The 17773-nt window shown below is 35.3% G+C and overlaps 3 protein-coding genes across 6 annotated transcripts in view; 1 reads left to right on the top strand and 2 right to left on the bottom strand.

Moving 5' to 3' along the window:
• Positions 1–1151: 1151 nt before the first annotated feature.
• On the bottom strand, positions 1152–6415 carry LOC149908601 (uncharacterized). The gene is made up of 8 exons (XM_090102222.1): positions 6400–6415; positions 5997–6284; positions 5644–5922; positions 4498–5307; positions 3848–4429; positions 1844–2386; positions 1526–1635; positions 1152–1389 (listed from the first exon to the last, which is right to left on the bottom strand). The coding sequence occupies exons 1-8, from the start codon at positions 6413–6415 to the stop codon at positions 1183–1185; spliced, it is 2835 nt and encodes a 944-aa protein (XP_089958348.1). The 3' UTR covers positions 1152–1182.
• Positions 6416–6906: 491 nt separating this feature from the next.
• Positions 6907–8160, top strand: mRpS24 (mitochondrial ribosomal protein S24). Its single transcript, XM_090102069.1, has 4 exons — positions 6907–7009; positions 7253–7439; positions 7617–7717; positions 7935–8160. The coding sequence occupies exons 1-4, from the start codon at positions 6980–6982 to the stop codon at positions 8121–8123; spliced, it is 507 nt and encodes a 168-aa protein (XP_089958195.1). The 5' UTR covers positions 6907–6979; the 3' UTR covers positions 8124–8160.
• A 6098-nt stretch (positions 8161–14258) lies between these two features.
• Positions 14259–17773, bottom strand: part of twin (CCR4-NOT transcription complex subunit 6-like twin) — a 194626-nt gene continuing 191111 nt past the window's right edge. For 2 of the 4 annotated variants that reach the window (XM_090102065.1, XM_090102068.1), the window contains 5 exons: positions 17518–17669; positions 16819–17043; positions 16124–16295; positions 15605–15744; positions 14259–15133 (listed from right to left, as the gene is read on the bottom strand). In XM_090102065.1, coding sequence (XP_089958191.1) covers positions 15054–15133; positions 15605–15744; positions 16124–16295; positions 16819–17043; positions 17518–17669 — 769 coding nt within the window. In that variant the 3' untranslated portion in view covers positions 14259–15053. Of the gene's footprint in view, positions 15134–15604; positions 15745–16123; positions 16296–16818; positions 17056–17508; positions 17670–17773 lie in introns of all 4 variants that reach the window. The other 2 variants (XM_090102066.1, XM_090102067.1) reach the window with 2 other exon arrangements.

Raw genomic sequence — 17773 nt, 5'->3', positions numbered from 1 at the left:
AAATAACACGGCAGTAAACATAATTTTATCATCATTAGTCACAATTTTGTACTATTAGGCGTATATCCCGTTAATCCATTCCGATATTTTTTCAAGTTGGTAAAAACAAGGATAGTCTCGTTTCCTTTCTTCAAAGAAAAGCTGGCGATGCCGTATATAATTGGTGGTTTTTTATCTAATATAAGAGGACCGCCAGAGGGAATACGGCGCAAATCATCGTCGTCAGTTACACATATAAAATGGCCCCATTCACGGGGCATCCATTCATCGCAGTCGACCAAACTGCCTGACAGTGTTGTTACTTCTAAACGTGAATTATTTTTAACGTGCTCTTTATCGACATAACCAAAACCGGCCACCGCCCACCCCGTGGCTTGCAACGGCGCGTTAAATATAGAGTTTCGGAACGGCAAATTTGCGTATCTGGGCCCTCTAGAATTTTTAGACGCGTATATAGGTTTTTTCAGTCTTATGAGTACGAGGTCGTGTACAGTGGTATGCGTTTGATTGTAGCCAATCTGCACCCACTGCTCCTTCCTATACGCTTGGTCTCCGTAAATTGCGTATACGCGTTGAGGAATTGAATGATCATGTTTATAGCCTACGGTGTGAATTTTCATTTTTCCTTCACTTTTCAAATATTTGTCCAAGGGGTTTGCGGAAGTAATAACAGTGTACATAGTAACGATAGCTCCAGTGCATATTGGCTGGTCATGTACCGATATTCCGACAATGTAGTCGTACGATTCATCGTCTTTTAACCAAGAAAACGATGCTGTTAGAACGTAAGCAATGTAGTAAATCCCGAAAAAAATAAATATTTTATGATACCTGAAATCATAATAATTATGTCAATATTAAGGGTAACCAGGAGCACAAAAGTATATCTGAATATGTATATTGTATATGAAGCCCTTACATTTTACCACTCCATTGATCCTACCCACAATCCTACCATTAACATGACAGTATTTATTTTATAAATCAGCCAGTACATCTTATACCATTGTGTTTGTTATTTTGTATAAGTATCAAAGAATGCATACATGCCGAAATAATACAAACATTAAACAACCTTAAAATTTGAAACACCGGAAAAAATAGTTTCGTATGCAGCAGTTATGTCACTTGTTTCGTTATAGGGTTGGTGAAATAAAATAAATAAGATTAAATTATTGGATTTTATTTGTCACACGATCGCAAAGTATCTAAGATAGTTTCAGCGATGTCAGTAAATTCTTGCTCAGCATAGTTAGTGTTTCTTCGCCTGTATTCCTCAACGGAACCGTATGTTAGCACTAAGTCTTGTAGTATCTCTTTAACCAAATCTTTCAATGTTCTTCGTGACGGCCTTCCAGATTTTTCAGCAACTTTAAGAGTTGCAAGAACCTATGGATTTTGGAATCATTAAAAGTTTTAACATTTACATAACTGAACTTATAGAGAATATTTGGACGGTATAATAAAATATTATTATCTATTTTTTTTATAAATAAAACTATTAAATAAATACCCAAACTCAAACCTTTGTTTTCCACGTAGAGAGTAGCTCACCCATTGCAGTTCCCTTTTGTTTTAAACCAACTTCTTGTACTTTATGCTGTAGTACTGTTATATGGTGGCTTCGACAAATTTCTATAAACCAATGTGTAAATATTAAGTAATTAGAAGGAATTACTCGTTCGCTCTACCATGAAAATATACTCCAAAGTATATTTTATAGTAATCAACCTGTATTTCATGAGGAGAGTAAAAACAAAAATCGTAAAGTGTTTGAAACTGTAAAAAAATAACAATATATGACTTAGAAGGTGATAATAATAAATTAATTATTATCTTTTACCTTTACTACACTGTCTCTCATCGTCCTCTTGGGGACAGTCAGTTTTTCCATCGCAAATGTTCTCAATATCTATAGATTTATTATTATTCTCACAAAAGTATCGTGTTAGCTTTGGTTCAATTACGCATGCTTTCTGACATCGCCTAGTGCAAAAGGTTGCTCCGCATTTGCCAGTTCTACAGAAGCAACTGTCAGACATAATTTTCTTATTACCGGTACCAATGCGTTTGAGTATAGCTCCAAGTTGCTGGTTTACTGATAAAAGGAAAATATACACGTCTTCTGCCTCGTAAGCATATGTCGTGTGCTTAATTACACCTGAATATACTGCATCTAGCAGTTCAAAACATTGGTCTCTGTATTCTTTTATGGATGTTGGATTCGGATTTGAATTCAAGCTCAACTTTTCAAGACTGGATAGCGTGTTAACAAGAGATAACACTTTATTTTTTTCTGTTTTGTAATCTTTGGAAGCTTTCAATTTCAACGAGTCTGTTATTTCACTGAAAATTTTATGAGCCTCAAATTTACCATGAACGTTATCTGAAATAAAAAAAAATGTAGGTCAACCGGGGCAAATGCAACTAAAAAATAACAAGTCTCAAGTTTGATCGGTTGCAGTTATCTCCTTTTATATTTGGTCATTTATTTGACCCATTTATTGTTTTTTGTATTTATTCAAGATTATTTTAAACCAATCAAGCAATACAGTAGTCTTATAAATAACTGGTAGTGAGAATATTTCCTAAAATTGGTAGAAAAAGTTACATTAACCCCTAGTCGGGGGTAAATGCAACTAACTGCCATAGCTCTTCTTCTATTTCATATAAAACAACGAATATAGAATATATTTATGAGATTTCATGTTATTCATAGGATTTTGAACTGGATTACCGTGTAGCAAGGACGAGTTTTCAGGAAAAATCTTATTTTTCTAAATGTGGGGCAAATGCAACTATTTGTTAGAGAATTAGTGTGGGGAATGCAAAAAACTTATTCATCGATATATTTTTATTATTCTATATAATATATATACAATAACGTTATCTATACAATAACGTTGCGATCGTAGATGGCGCCGCATTATTTAGAGGAAAATCTCATGTACCTACTTTGATTTACCACTTTAAATCGCAACAAAAAAAAAATTACAGTGTACTACCTACTAAGTCAATTTTAGTTTTTGGTCAGAACAAATAATATTCTTTGTGTTAAATATTGTTAAAAACGTAAACCAAACAAAATACGTTTATTAGTTAATCAACCGTTAAAAATTACTTGAACAATCACAGAACTATCCTACCTATCGTTTTTAGTTACTTATAGTCTTTAACCACGCTTTATCTAATTTTAATTTTACTTATGAACCCGTCTCTGGGTATAATATCGAAGAAATAATCGATGGTTCTTCTTTAATTAATCATAAAGAAAGTATATTTTGACTACCAAGAAGGATACATAATAAAAATATCGACACTGTCACATCACTAGTGTTTTTAGTTTCATACAAAAATATAAGGGGCTATTGTAACTAACCTCACAGTTGCAATAACCCCACAGTGAAATTTTCATGAGGCAATTGTAACTGCATCAATAACACAAAATAGAGTCAACTAACGCATTAAAAATATAAATGAAATATGCTTAACGGCTTGTGATAATCGTGTCCAATCAAAAACACCTGCAAAAAATCACTCCTAAACAATTTTTTTGTCTGTAAAACTCGACACCTGTTTTTACGCACACCAACTTCAAAATAGCGGTTTGACACAATGGCCTATCAATCAAATAGTTTTCATCGTAGTGGCACCATCTATTACTTGTAAGATTTATTAGTCGTTGAGTTATTGAATCATAGGTGGCGATATATTACAACAACTCTAATAAATTAGTTATGATAACTAGTTGCCATAGCCCCATAGTTGCATTTGCCCCGGTTGACCCTATTTGAAAAAGTTTTTTTTTATAATAAATCTGCTTTTATAGTTAATTCATATTTACAACCTGAAAAGCAATCCTTTTCATCATATTCATCATAGCAATCATATTTGCCATCGCAAAGAACATTCAAGGATACGATTGATGTTTCATTTACTGAGTCACAATTCCAATGAGTTAGACTATTTTTATGCCAGCAGATTGTTTGACAGTAATTGGTACAGTTTGAACAAGATATCTCTTTGCAAGAGCAAGCTTCAGGGGCCCATTTTTCCTTTATCTTTTGTGGTAAGTCTACATCTTCATCAAATATTTCATTATATCGACGTAGATTGTGATCGTTTTTAATTTCATTTCGAGAACATAATGCTTTGTCCAGAGCTTTTGTTAATGTACCAATAACGTCAGTAATTTCTTTGATGGAAGATCGGATCATATTATTAGATAGTTTGCTATCAGTGTCGCTAACGGCTGCACTTTCGAGTTTGTATTTATCAATAAAATTCAACTGTGCTCTAAGTACGTCTCGTAAAATTAAGTTCTGTTTTGAAAGAATTTTTTCATTAATATCAGTCATCAAACAATCGTTTTCTAATGAAATATCTAATGCGATAAGAACGCTGTGGGCATAATGTACTCTTTCCGTGGCTGAAAATAAATTTTAATTACATAATATTATGTAGTTATTTTTTTGTATAAAAAATTAAACTACAAACCTTGTTCGGCACAATGCTTTTCATCAGATCTATCTGAACAATCGTATTTTCCATCACAAAGCTTATGAAGTGGTATGCTTTCTTCCATATACACACATTTTAGCATATTCATGTTTCTAATATTAGCGCAAGTCCTTTCGACTGCACTTTTGCATAATAATTTTGTTTGACTGGATATTTCATTATTATATGGAGCGAGGAAGTCGGCATCTACATCTATAACAGGATAATTTGTAGCGTTTTCATTTGCGCCTTTTTGTTTCATAATTCTTTTTCCAGCTAAGTTTATACTATCGACTATTAGATCACTTATTAATTTAATATCATTGTTATTTTTTAGGATATCATTCCGCTTCATATAATCAAATGTTTTCAATTTGATATTTTCGATAATTTCATCGTATTGATTAGCTGAATATTTCTTCATAACTTTTTCTATTGCTCTCGCAATGTTTTCAATTGCCTGCTTTTTAAGCCGTTCATTACCTTCATTCATTTTAATTACCTTATAATTTAGTTTAAAGGCATCATCAACTACTTCGTTAATCTCAGCAGACAAAGAATTGTCATTCTGTGAACTGATGTTTTTATTGGTGGAATGTATTGCTCTCATGATTAAGTTGACATATTTTAATCCCTTTTCCCCGAGTGGTTCTGCTGCTTTTCGTAAATTGTCTTCAACCGAATTCAAACGATTTTGTTGATCATTGGTATTCTGTGCTTCCATTGATATTTGATAGATTTTCTTTAATATAAATTCAGTCATTGCATTTCGTGAGTTGTCTGGGCTATCTTTCTTCTGAACATGAGCTGTTTGGAAAGTTATTAGATATGCAGTCTTTTGTTTCTTAGGTGTAATTTTTTGAGTGTATCAATTAACATAAGTGGATATTTTATGTAACTAGGTATCTTATATTTAATGAACTAATGTCGATTTTCTTACTTTGCTTAATTGAATTCAGGTTAATTTATTTACTTAAATGTACTTTATAATAAGTTATGAAGTATTTATAAAATAATGACTAATTTTTTTTAATGGTTCTTTTTCATATTATCATATTAAATGCTGCTAATATTTCTACTGATGTTGATACGGGGTGAAACTTTTATAAAAATCACGCAATTTTATTCCAGTATCGTACTTACCAGACCTCCTTTTGTCTTCAGATTTTGAGTCTTCGTCTTTTAAATTTTCTGAATTTTTAGTTCGAATTCCTTTCATAATTAAATTAATGAATTTACTTCCCTTTTCTCCCAATGGGAGAGATACGTTTCTTAGTTTATTTTCTATTGATTTTAATATCTTCTCCTTCTCGTCTTTACTTGTTACGTTATTAAGAGATTCTTGAGATATTCTATTAATTTTCTGCATAATGAAATCTATCATGGCATTGCGTGATATTCGTAGGTCATTTTTGTTTTCAGCTTGAATATATAAATATATTTATTTATAAACCATTTATTGGATGGACTTTTTTTGAAATTAGTTTTGTACTTACCAACGTTTGATATAACTGGAGGGGTAGTGTTTAAATTGTTTAATCTAACAGGTCCCTTACTTGTAGTTCCAGATCTTAAGCCACGCATAATTAAATTAACATATTTGTCTCCTTTTTTACCCAATGGTTGAGCTGCTTTTCTCAACTTTATTTCTATCGAACGCAACATATTTTCTTTATCATTATTGTCAGCATTGCTCATTGATTCGGAAGATATCTTATTGATTTTTTTCAATATATCTTCGACAGCGGCACTGCGAGGTTTTTCTGTCTCGGAAATATCCTCAGCTGAATATTGATAAATTTATAAATTGTTACTCCAATATCGATAAAAATATACCTAGCATATGCGAGATTTAAAATCAGGACGTAATGTTGTTTCAAAGAAATTCCTTGAACTTACCTTCACTCATAAACATCGTACATAAAATAACTGTTAATGCGATCCATAATTTCATTGTGCTTACAATCTGCGAAATCTGTTAATAATATTAAAATAAAACACTTTGTTAATGTTTACTGCATACAGGTACTTATAACATTTTATTGCCTTTTAATTGAAATATCATTAAGTAGTTTTCTAAGTGTATTTGATTAATTTTATTGCCTTTCAAATGAAATAAGAAGAACAAGGATATTTTGTTATACAATCACATAACTTATAGTTATTTAAAATTACTTCACCAAATCGTTCAACGGCTGCATGTATAAATTGATTTTGATTATGTTTGCCTACAGATATCCATTTAGGTTGCTATTAATGTCGTGCGGATTTAAAACGCACGCGGGATTGACCTGAATTACAAAATCCTAAAAGACTTGAAGCCGTGATGTGCGTAACTGTCACTAATATTTTTAATGTCATAAATTGTCAAATGTCAATGCCAATACATTCTGAGCAATACATTTTGCAAAACTGTCATTTTCGGAAGTAAAAGAAAGTTAGGTTATGTTCTAAATAAAATATTTATTTTGTTTGAGCTATGAATTCCTCTATTATAAAATTGGTGCAAGTGAGTTTCAGATTTAACTAATAGAGTCTTATATTTCAAATAATTTTAAGGAGCCATGTAGTTGTGTTTTATCATGTTTTATTTATTTTACTCTGTATTTACTATTTAGCTACATAAATATCACCTTTTTTTCAGCTTAATGAATACGACAATTGTTGATTTCATTATCGTTTCAACCGAGATATCTGCGATATATATTTTCATATACATTTACTCATATGTGTATTATGAATTTTATTCCAGAGTGCAACGTGTATAGCCCAAAAGTCACCAATCTTAGCGTCACAGTTCCACACTTCATCAGCATTATGTCGAGTTGTTTCGGGAAAGTACAGAATTACAAAGAAACGAGACAGACCACTAACATATGAAATGGCAAACCCACCTCATTATATTGCTCACAGGAAGACGTGGAATTCATGGAATACTTGTAAGTTGCTAATTTATCTACTGTAAATTATTTTCATTGAATAAATGAATATATTTTTTGTTACTATTTAACTGTTACTATATTCATGAATATTTTTTTGACTTAATCAGTTTTTATTCACATAAGTACCCATATTTGTTCAAATATAGATGTTATTTTTGAACTGCAATTTTTCAGCTAACTTGAAGGATGGTATTCGTCGTTCAGAAACAGCTTTGGAAGATGAATTCATCAGACGATTTATGAATGGCACTTGGCATGGCCTTGTTTGTAGTGAAGTAAGGATATAATTTATTTAAATTATTTATTAACAGAGGCTACTTATTGTGGTCTAATTGGTAACTTAAAAATAAATGAAATTTTGAGACGAGTTTCCAAACTTCTTAATACATAAGTTCTTTAGTGGAAATAATGAAAATCAATGTCAAATAGTTTTATCATATGTAATGTACAAGTTGCTTTATTTCATTATACAAGTGATTATATTATTTTCAGATAATCATTAAAAGGCAGTTCAACCACATTCGCGTAGCGGCCATCATAAGAAGAGCCGTGTCTCCAACCAAAATGTACTTCCTGTTGGGTTATTCAGAAGAGCTCATGGCAAATTGGTTGCAGTGCCCTGTCACATTGGAGATACAGACAGTGGACAGCTTTAAGGATGTCGTCTTTAAATATATTTAATTTAGATATTGTGTAAATAGATTTTAGTTTTAGCTGCTTTGGTTGTTTTATTGATACTAATTAGTGTATGAGAGTATTCTAGAGTATTTTATAAAGAAATTTGACTTTTAATAATATGATGGCATATAGCCTACTAGGATTGCATTGCTTCTATTCTCTTTAAATTATTTAATTGAAGCGTTCTTGTCATATTTACTTTCTTCTTGAATAGATTGTGTATAAAAGAAAATAAATACAGTTATATCACTGCAATGTAATTACATCCGGAAAAATAAAGCAACCATCCTACCTTATGTTTCGCTTCAATGAAGGGAAAGAAAAATTGCAAATGTAGGGGTAGTAATGAAAATAAAACTCAAAATAAAATTCATATTCTCTTATAATTTGATTCATTCAAATATACATAATGTGTCAACAAACAGAGCAGCGAGACGCGGGCCGCACACACACACACGCAGCACAGTCACGCACACACGCACACGCACCCTCACCGCTCAACTCACTCGAGCCGCGAAACTTCTGCACATACGATTTGTACTTTTTTTCTTTATTTGCTGACGGTACGCTACGTTGCCAACATCAGAATAAAACACTTAAAAAATAGCGCGAATCACTTTTTTATCGAGACACAATTCGCTTTTGACATCTTAACTCCGCTCAAAATTAGATGAACACGATTCATGAGGTTAAATTTTACGATATTAAAATCTATAAATACTGGTAGAAACTTTGGTAAAAAACATGAGAAAGGGCGCGGCGAGATAACAACTCGCGATGAGAAAAACATTCGAAAATCCAAGTACAAAAGATGCCACAAAATAGAGTACCGTCAGCATTACAACTGAGAGTAAGGTACGTTACATTCCATTTCTCATAAGATTTAATAAATTTCCCATAAATGCCTATGGTGTTCTCTCAGCTATATTTGTATTGTCTATCACAGTGACGTAAAGCATTTGTCCTTACATACTAGTGAGTTAAACATTGCGATCTTATCATTAAATCACCATAAAACACGTTTTGTAAAGTCGTTAAGGTGCTTCAGAAAATATTTTTTTTTTCTCATTATTATGATATTTCTCTTTGTTAAAGTCTCATACAGTCTTTTGTATTGAGCTAATTCGATAGGGCCTGTGGAATGTCTGTTAGATACACCTTATTCGAGGCTAGTGCAAGGTCGTGATTGCTTCAAAACCGATGTAGACATGTTGTGCCAAACGTGTTTACTGCCAATGCATCGCTAATGTCACGATGGCAACACTAGAACATCTGTCAAGATGACAGTTGAGGCAAAGTAAAATCAAAATTTATAGTTTTGTTAATTAATTAAATAATAAATTGATTCAAATTGTGTGTATAATTTATTAATTTATAGAGTAAAAATGATAGAAAAAGGAGTTTAGTTAGCAAATGTTCGAATATCGAGTGTTGCCATCATGCAATGTTCCTAAGTCGTTTACGTAACTGCTAGTGTGCGCAGAAGTCCAAACGGCTGTTCTATGCAACGGCTCGCTCGTTGTCTAGCATTAATTGTTATCGAAATTACATATTTACAAAATAAATATACAGACTTTTGAAGGCTCCTTGCGGTATCGAATAGATATTGCATCGTTGAAACTGCGTTCAAATTTACAACTAAAAAAAAAGAATACGTCACAATGTTATCATTGTGGAACGGCGGAATTTCAAAAAAATAAAACACAACATATTTACACGAATACAAAAGATATAATACAAATATGTACACAAAAGTGTCGTTCCAAACGGAATTAATGTCGATTAACACAAATGTAGAGTTTCAACGATGCAATCTTGTCAAAAAATTTCTTGGAGGGCATCAGTTTTGTGAAAAATTATACACAGTGGAAATATAATTAAAATGTGCGATTACATCCCTATTTCGAATACTACACACCGCTAGATCTATTAAGTAAAATTGTCCATCAAAATTCTATTAAAAATAAAGAGATCACATGTCTTACTACAAATAAGATAAACTTGATATATAAAGCTCTCGTTATGCATCGCGACAATCGCGCATCTATTGGTTTGTTTCAATACTGCGTCATTGGAAGCGTGGCTAGCTGACGTGTACTTTATTCTGTGTAAATCTTCTTCAAACTTTAACAGGCGCGTGAAACGCGCGTCTGCAACGCGGCGTCTGTTACAGTACATCTCAAACGCCGCGTCACGAACGCCGCGTTCGACGCGAAAAACTATTTGTAAGAAATGATCAATATATAGCCTCAACTCGACCGCATCTACGCAACCGTGACAATAATTATAAATAATATATTTATGCGCATACATTTTTAACTGCGTATAATTTAAACAATATTCTAAGCCAAATCTCATCAACAGGTACAATGAATAGACGAGTGGTACATTTTAAGGCCTCCGTCGCCCGCGAGCGACGGTCGCAAAGTATTATGCTACACGAATACATTCTGACAACACGATAAATGCAAAAATACTTATCACTCGACACAATATAAACTCACGATTCGAACACGAGTGTGATATAATATTGAAACTCTATAATCTGTAGGATTGCGACACGCGAAGGCAACACGCGCTCGCTACCGGCGGCCCGGGCCCGTGACGTCACACCACTCACTTTGTGCTTCACTCCGCGCGGGGCGCCACAAGCGAGCGCGCTCACAATACTTAACAATCTACGATAATTTACAAAAGTCAAAGAACAAGATTATCATGATATGATTTTATAATATATCTGTACTTAGAAAAATTAGACAGCGTCAGTAGTAAAATTTGTATGATACAAAACTTCATTTCGACACGATTATCCTAAAAGTAATAATTCAAATATACCCTTTTACATGATTTGGCTCATTTTGTAAACATTTCATTCGAGAGAGACGCATCCCTATCACAATCGCGTTTAGTAACATTAAAATTAAATACAACAGCACCTATCGTTTGATATACATAATAATCATAATAATAATATATAATGAATAAAAAATATTTAAAAATTATATATAATTCCGATGGAGAGGACAAAAATAAGCGTAGATTCAACTATGCAGTGGTCCAAATTTTTTTTGTAATATAAAAAAGTTTTAGTAAATATCACTAAGTTATTCCGATGAGACAACTAACGCTCTACAACGAATCGCAAGAGATTGACAGATTGCACTCGGGCTTCGCTCGGAGCACAACGCAGAAGTCACTATAGAGTATAACACCTAACAAAACTACAATCTAAAATAGATACTGTTGATAAACGGGCAGTACGAGTGTCTCCAAATAATAATCCACATTCCCTGAGCAAAATCTGTATCAACCCCTGTCGATGACTAGTTTACGATGCTCCCCGACATTCTTCGATGACGTTCGAGAACAACGAGCCCGCTAGATCACAACCATACAGTCAGAGGCAGGAGCATACGCGACCGATGCACACGTCCACGTTAGTATGACAATTTAACCAGTGCACAGATAAAAAAATTAAATCTATAAAAATTAAATCGTCACACAAACTTCCACCCGGATACGGCAACCCTGCGATCGCACGTCACTGCGACAGTCGACCAATGGAGAGCGGTTCCGACACGCGCACACACACAAACGTACCGTACGCATCTCTCACACATCCATTTGTACTACGCCAGTATGCTACCCGCTAATCTAATTGCGGCCGGTCGCCGTCGGTCGCCTCCCGAAAAGAAAAATTTAAAACATTCCACTAAACTAAAAAATGCATCTACAGTAATAAAATTTGGATCGAAGCAGTCGGCGTTTGATGCGAATACTGAACCGTAAACTAAACTTACAGCTAAACAACTTCAATTCGTGAAATAACCATGATTCCGTCACATTTGATAAAACCTACTTAAACCTACGCGGGGAGGCGGCCGGCGGCGAGCGGTGCCCACTTATAAAGAGAGAAAACATCAAGACGATACAAAAGTCCACTTACAAGAGATTATAAAAAATACTAGGAAAATGGGGAGGGAGGGGGGTTTAAAGGTAGTTTAGGAAGGGTCTTTAAGTCTCGCTGAGTAGTTTGTTGGTACACAAAATGCGACATTAACCTAAGTTCCGCCGCCGCCGAGCGAGCGCCCGGCTTTGTTCTAAATGCCAACACCGTACCACATGACACCACACACCACATCTAACGTACCATCCACTAGACTACTGACGCCGGCACACGCTTCGCCGCGGTCACACGCTGAGAACGGACCGCGGGCTGAAGCCAGCTTGTCAACACACCGACCAATGAGACTCTTACCACAAAATAGTATGAAATACGACTCTAAATAGAAAAAGACGTGTGGCACTCGGGGACTGCCGCGGTAAAGCTATTGCATAGCATGCCTTCAAGCCACACTTCCGAGCCCGTCGGAGTGGGAAGCGTGAGGTTTTTCGTTACGGAATTTCTCGACTCGGTCCCCGCGCTCAAAGCCCGCGATAGAACTATGCACAGCTTAAAAAAAATAGAATTCAAATGTTGACAGGGCATATAGGTCTTTAACACGTGGGAATAGATACCATAATCGGATTGAAGAACACATTGTTATAACAGTCTCATTGGTTTTCCATACACAACGTCACCTACATGACACACACATACATAGCAAAGTATTCACAGATTATCCTAACAATATACAGTGGAGGAATCCCTTTATTACTAATTGGTAAATGGACGTCTGATATTCATTCACTTCGGTTTTATTCATTCGTTAACAAGCACATTATTTCCCATAAATATCACCTCGCGCATGGAACTGACATCTATAACTTAAAACAGATCATTTAAAAATAAAACAATTAACACTTAGTCGATTTAGAATGTTAAAAATATGTATTGTCAAAAAAAACTAAAAATGTACATAATTTATCTCGAATAAAAAAAAAAACAATAAAAAAAAAACAAGAAAAAATGGCAGTTCCATGCATGTCAGGCTATATGCATTATGTATATACATTCCTCAACTGTATAAATATTTTTGAAACTAAATCTCGCTACACTTTGAGAACGGTAAACAACATCAATAATAATTTTAAACCGATCACTGTGAGAAAATACTTTTTTTTATCTAATTGAAAACTACAATTGCACAGACAATAGTCTTAAAGCTAAATATCGATTAGAAACACTGTACTTTACTGAGCATTCAAAATAACTCACCCCTTCATAATGGATACTGAAAATAATATAATTTGTGTGGCAAAAATAACCATTGTTCAGTCTACATAATTTAATATTTTTGTGATGTCTAAGTCAAAGAAAAAAAAAGATTTATAGTTCCAATAGAACATAAAATAAACATGGAACTAATTTGATAATAAATATATAAATAAGTCAAAATACTCCAATATCCAATACGAAAGAGGTGTAACAGCACATACTTTCAAAATATATTGAAAAGCGCCTTCACTTGTCCATTTATGAAAATATCCAAGCAAAAGATTTGTCAAAGTAAACTTGGACGTAACTGAAATCTGTAGAATTTGCAAGGTAAGAAAAACCGTGGATAAGAAATTAAGTACTATACTTATATTTAATATATTTTAGCTATAAATACATATAACAATCGAATGTCATAAAGGTCTATGTATATAAAAGAAAGCATAAAAGAACCGAAAATATTTCCCATTATAGAAAAATTGCTTGCAAATAAATGATCCGTTACATTAAAGGATGCAATCATAAACGGCGACAAACGCTTGCTGTCTCACTCACTCCACTGCATTGTACAATAAGCTGTCTCGCTTGCACATGCTAGCTGTACCAATTTATGATTACATACTTCAATAATTATTGTGACAACTAAGAAAACAGTTTACAATCTCGATAAGTACTTCACACAGGTTTCATTACAAATTCATTTGTTCTTTTACCATTCTACGTCCGTTACATTAAAGTTACAATGTCAAATGACATAAATTATTGAGTGTCTCTGGGCTATATGAGCGAAAATTTATATTTTATTGCAAAGTAACATTTAGATGGATTTCCCACATTAAAATATTGCACCAAAAGAAAAATCTAAACAAATTTAAAATAAATCCATCAGTCATATAAAAATCATAATGAACCTAAAATACGACAAAAAATAAATCACCCATATAAGCCCAGAGATCCTCAATCTCAATTAGAAACATCATACAGCGCTACGATTTGCACTTTATCCGAACTCGACTCACTGCTATACGATTTTACACTATACATGAAATTAGATGGCAACTAACGTCATATTCCGCCTACAATAAGATGGTACCTACGTCTTATTACATAATGCTTTACTAGATGGTCTTGTTTCACAATTCGATGGTACATCATGTCCTATTCCACACTGCTCTTCTATTCGATGGTCTATCATGTCCTACCCTGCATTGCTTTACTATAAGATGGTACTTGACGTCGTATTCCATACTGGTTTAATATTCGATGTTATCACTGCTTTACTATTAGGTACATCATGATTTACTTTCACTGCTCTACTAAAACATGGTATCTGACGTCCCATACTGCTTTACTATGGTTATAGATGGTTATGTTCCACACTGCTCTACAATTCGATGGTACCTGACGTCCCATTCCAAACTGCTTTACTTATTAGATGGTACATCACTTTACTACAAGATGGTCATGTTCTCACTGCTCTACAACTCGTTGTTATCCTTGCTCTACAATAAGATGGTACCTCACATCCCGCACCCACTGCGTACTCGCTGACGTCACGTCCTGGTCCGCTCGTGGCGCCACGTACTCGCTGACGTCACGTCCTGGTCCGCTCGTGGCGCCGCGTACTCGCTGACGTCACGTCCTGGTCCGCTCGTGGCGCCGCGTACTCGCTGACGTCACGTCCTGGTCCGCTCGTCGTGGTGTGCGGGGTGTGCGGGGTGCGGGCGGGCTGGCTGTGCGGGGTGCGCGGGGTGTGCGGGGCGGCGCGGCGCGTGCTACCTGCGCCCGATCAGCCCGTTCGAGTTCGCGCTCGACGTGGGGCACATCTCGAGCTCCACTAGTAGGGGGAAGTGGTCTGTGGATGGAAAAACATTGAAGATATGTGTTATTGAATTTTATCACACTTTTTGCTCTAGTGAGCACAAATTAGACGTATCAGTCCACAAGGACTGGATAGATGTAGTTGATAAACCTATTCAATAGACAATACAACCAGTATTTCGTGTTTTATTCCTTTATTGGTCCTTCGAGCTCTACAAAAAATTTAGGCAATAACATATTAATCACCACGAACTGCAATGACTTCGTAATCTGGTTATTTGGTGACCCAAATGACCAGATTACGAGGTGACCCTCGCAGCTGCCACTGAAAGATTGTTAATTTACAATTATTATCAAGCTTGAACTGATTCAATATCTCCAAATCGGGGTATAATACATAATTTTACAATAAATGATTCCTTCAATCATTGAACCAAAAGTACAAAATTATCAATTATGTCCAAAAACAGTGTAGGTACCCTAAAAAAACAATTATTTAACCTACCAGAAGGTATGTGCGGATGCGGACAGCCGACCACCTTGTGCTCGCGGAACCACTCCTGCGAGAGCGGGCCCAAGAGCCCGAGCGGCGTCATCGACTGCTTGCTGTAGAATATGTAGTCGATTATGCCCTTGAAGTCGAACCTGGAATGGATAAAAGAAAATTTTTAGTGTCGTGTTATAGTGTAAATTGATGCTGAAAGACAGTAAAGGATTGAATAAAATATCAATTATTTACAGACATACGGAGAACGCGTATAAACCTATACGTACAAGTCAAACGCAGCAATATGCGAGCGTATCAAATAAACAAAACTAAATTCATTTATTTCATTCGCGTAATAACTAAATAATCGCACGCTTTACAGAAGAGGTAAAAATTTATCCACGTGCGCAGTATTCGTCTCGCACGCAGTGACTTTACGAGCACGCGCGGAGTACAATAAGAATGAACATTATACTGAATGCTTCAAGCTTATTTTTCTTCGCGTGACGTCACACGCACACACGCACACACACTCACGTGTAGTTCGTGTAGGGCATGATGTCCTCGCTGTACGCGGAGGCGAGCTTGAAGTTGTGCGTAAACTCGTGCTCGGAGCCGGGCATGCGGCGCAGTGACGTCGCGTAGCCGAGCTCCTTGAAGTCGCGGTGCTCGGCGGACACGCGGCCCGATGAGAGGAACTCCACCACACCTGGGAAATACGTTATTTAATCATTATATTGAAGTGAAAACTTCTTTAGCGGCGTTGAGCACTTTTTCTGTAATGGGTATAAAATCTTAAACTCGCGTCAGGACACGTGACCTGATCGAAAAAGCGTAAGACGGATACCTTTCCAAAATATCAAACATGCTCAACGTTAATAATCAAGTTTTCAATTCTGCCGGCACTCCCGGAGTGCAACCCGTCTTTTTTTTAGTTAATTAGATTTTAAACGTCAAAAAATCTTTCTTTCTTCCTTTAAAAAAATAAACCAGAAAAAGAAAGAAAAGGGTTAAAATAGTCCTACAGTATAGAAAAAAGTTGGCAACTGAGGTTTACAGTCTGTCAACAACACGTCATAACATGATAATGATGATTCTAAATGAACACTAGATGTTATTAGAAATTGGACCTTATCATTATCAGGCAAAGTGATAAAAATTCCCGCCAAGAAAAATCAGGATGGATTCCTATTACCACTGACATATTAGTGCCATTGAATATTGAACCTTACCACTATCAGGCAGAGAGTTGAAATCCCCGCACAGCAGCAGCTGAACGTTGTCCTTCTGTCCCGTAAGGCGAAGCGTCCTCGCCGAGTCGTCAAGTATCGAGCGAAGTTCATTACTGAGCATCATCGTCTGTATTAACTTCACGTCGCAGAACTCCGGGTCCCAGTGTATGTGCGCCGTGCACACCAGTATCGGCTGCGCCACCGCTGATGTTTCCGTTGGAAGACCTGAGAAGTTAACTAGATGAGAGATATTTTAACTGCCTCGGTTACTAGTGATGGTGTTGATAAACAAATTAAATAATAATCGAATTGATATTCGAACTTTTCATATGAACATTTAGGTGTGTAAATAAATAACCCATAAAATAACATAGCCCTTAATCACAAATTGATTGGCATGATTTGAAAAGTTAGAAGTTCGTAGCAAATTTTATTTAAAAAAATATTTGAAATATAGTTTAAGAACAAACAAGACGGTTAGTAACTAGTTATGTAAGTAGTTATGTAGTTATGTTAGGTAATGTTTCTAGTTCCAATGTTAGATGATAGCAAAGGACCTATAAAAGACTGATATATAGCGCTGTTCTAATATGCTCTTTATTAATTGCTCAAATGCTGACTTTACTGTTCTCAAACATATAACAATCTACAATATATAAAATAGAAAAAGTATATAAAAAGCAACATTACAATTCTCACCATTTTCCCACGCAGCCTCCTTCGTCTTCAGCAGCGCGGCAAGCCCGATGTTGTCCTTCGGCATCACCCGGTTGAGCATGTTGTCCGAGCCCTCGCTGTTCGCCATCGCCAGCTGGTTGAATTCTATTAGGTGCTCTTTGACTAACGCGAACCTGGTGAGAGAAACGGGAATTTGAGCTTTAAGTCTATGTAGGATAGAGTTTAGTTCTGGTTGAATTCCATTAGGTGCTCTTTGACTAACGCGAACCTGGTGAGA

This window comes from Colias eurytheme, chromosome 5 (assembly GCF_061535395.1).
Source record: "Colias eurytheme isolate Ceu_HAF_F1 chromosome 5, ilColEury1 Martin Lab GWU primary, whole genome shotgun sequence".
NCBI lineage: Eukaryota > Metazoa > Arthropoda > Insecta > Lepidoptera > Pieridae > Colias > Colias eurytheme.
Note: the sequence above shows the minus strand (reverse complement) of the source record. Positions and strands in the feature narration are given on the sequence as shown.

Bases quoted from the DNA above. Each gene is read 5' to 3' on its own strand.
- LOC149908601 (XM_090102222.1), bottom strand. The intron at 2,387-3,847 runs GTTGTAAATATG...TTTTTATTTCAG, and splicing joins TGAAAAGGATTGCTTTTCAG to ATAACGTTCATGGTAAATTT. The intron at 1,390-1,525 runs GTTTGAGTTTGG...CAAAATCCATAG, and splicing joins TCTCTACGTGGAAAACAAAG to GTTCTTGCAACTCTTAAAGT.
- mRpS24 (XM_090102069.1), top strand. From the start codon at position 6,980: ATGAATTCCTCTATTATAAAATTGGTGCAA. The intron at 7,440-7,616 runs GTAAGTTGCTAA...GCAATTTTTCAG, and splicing joins GTGGAATTCATGGAATACTT to CTAACTTGAAGGATGGTATT. The intron at 7,718-7,934 runs GTAAGGATATAA...TATTATTTTCAG, and splicing joins ATGGCCTTGTTTGTAGTGAA to ATAATCATTAAAAGGCAGTT.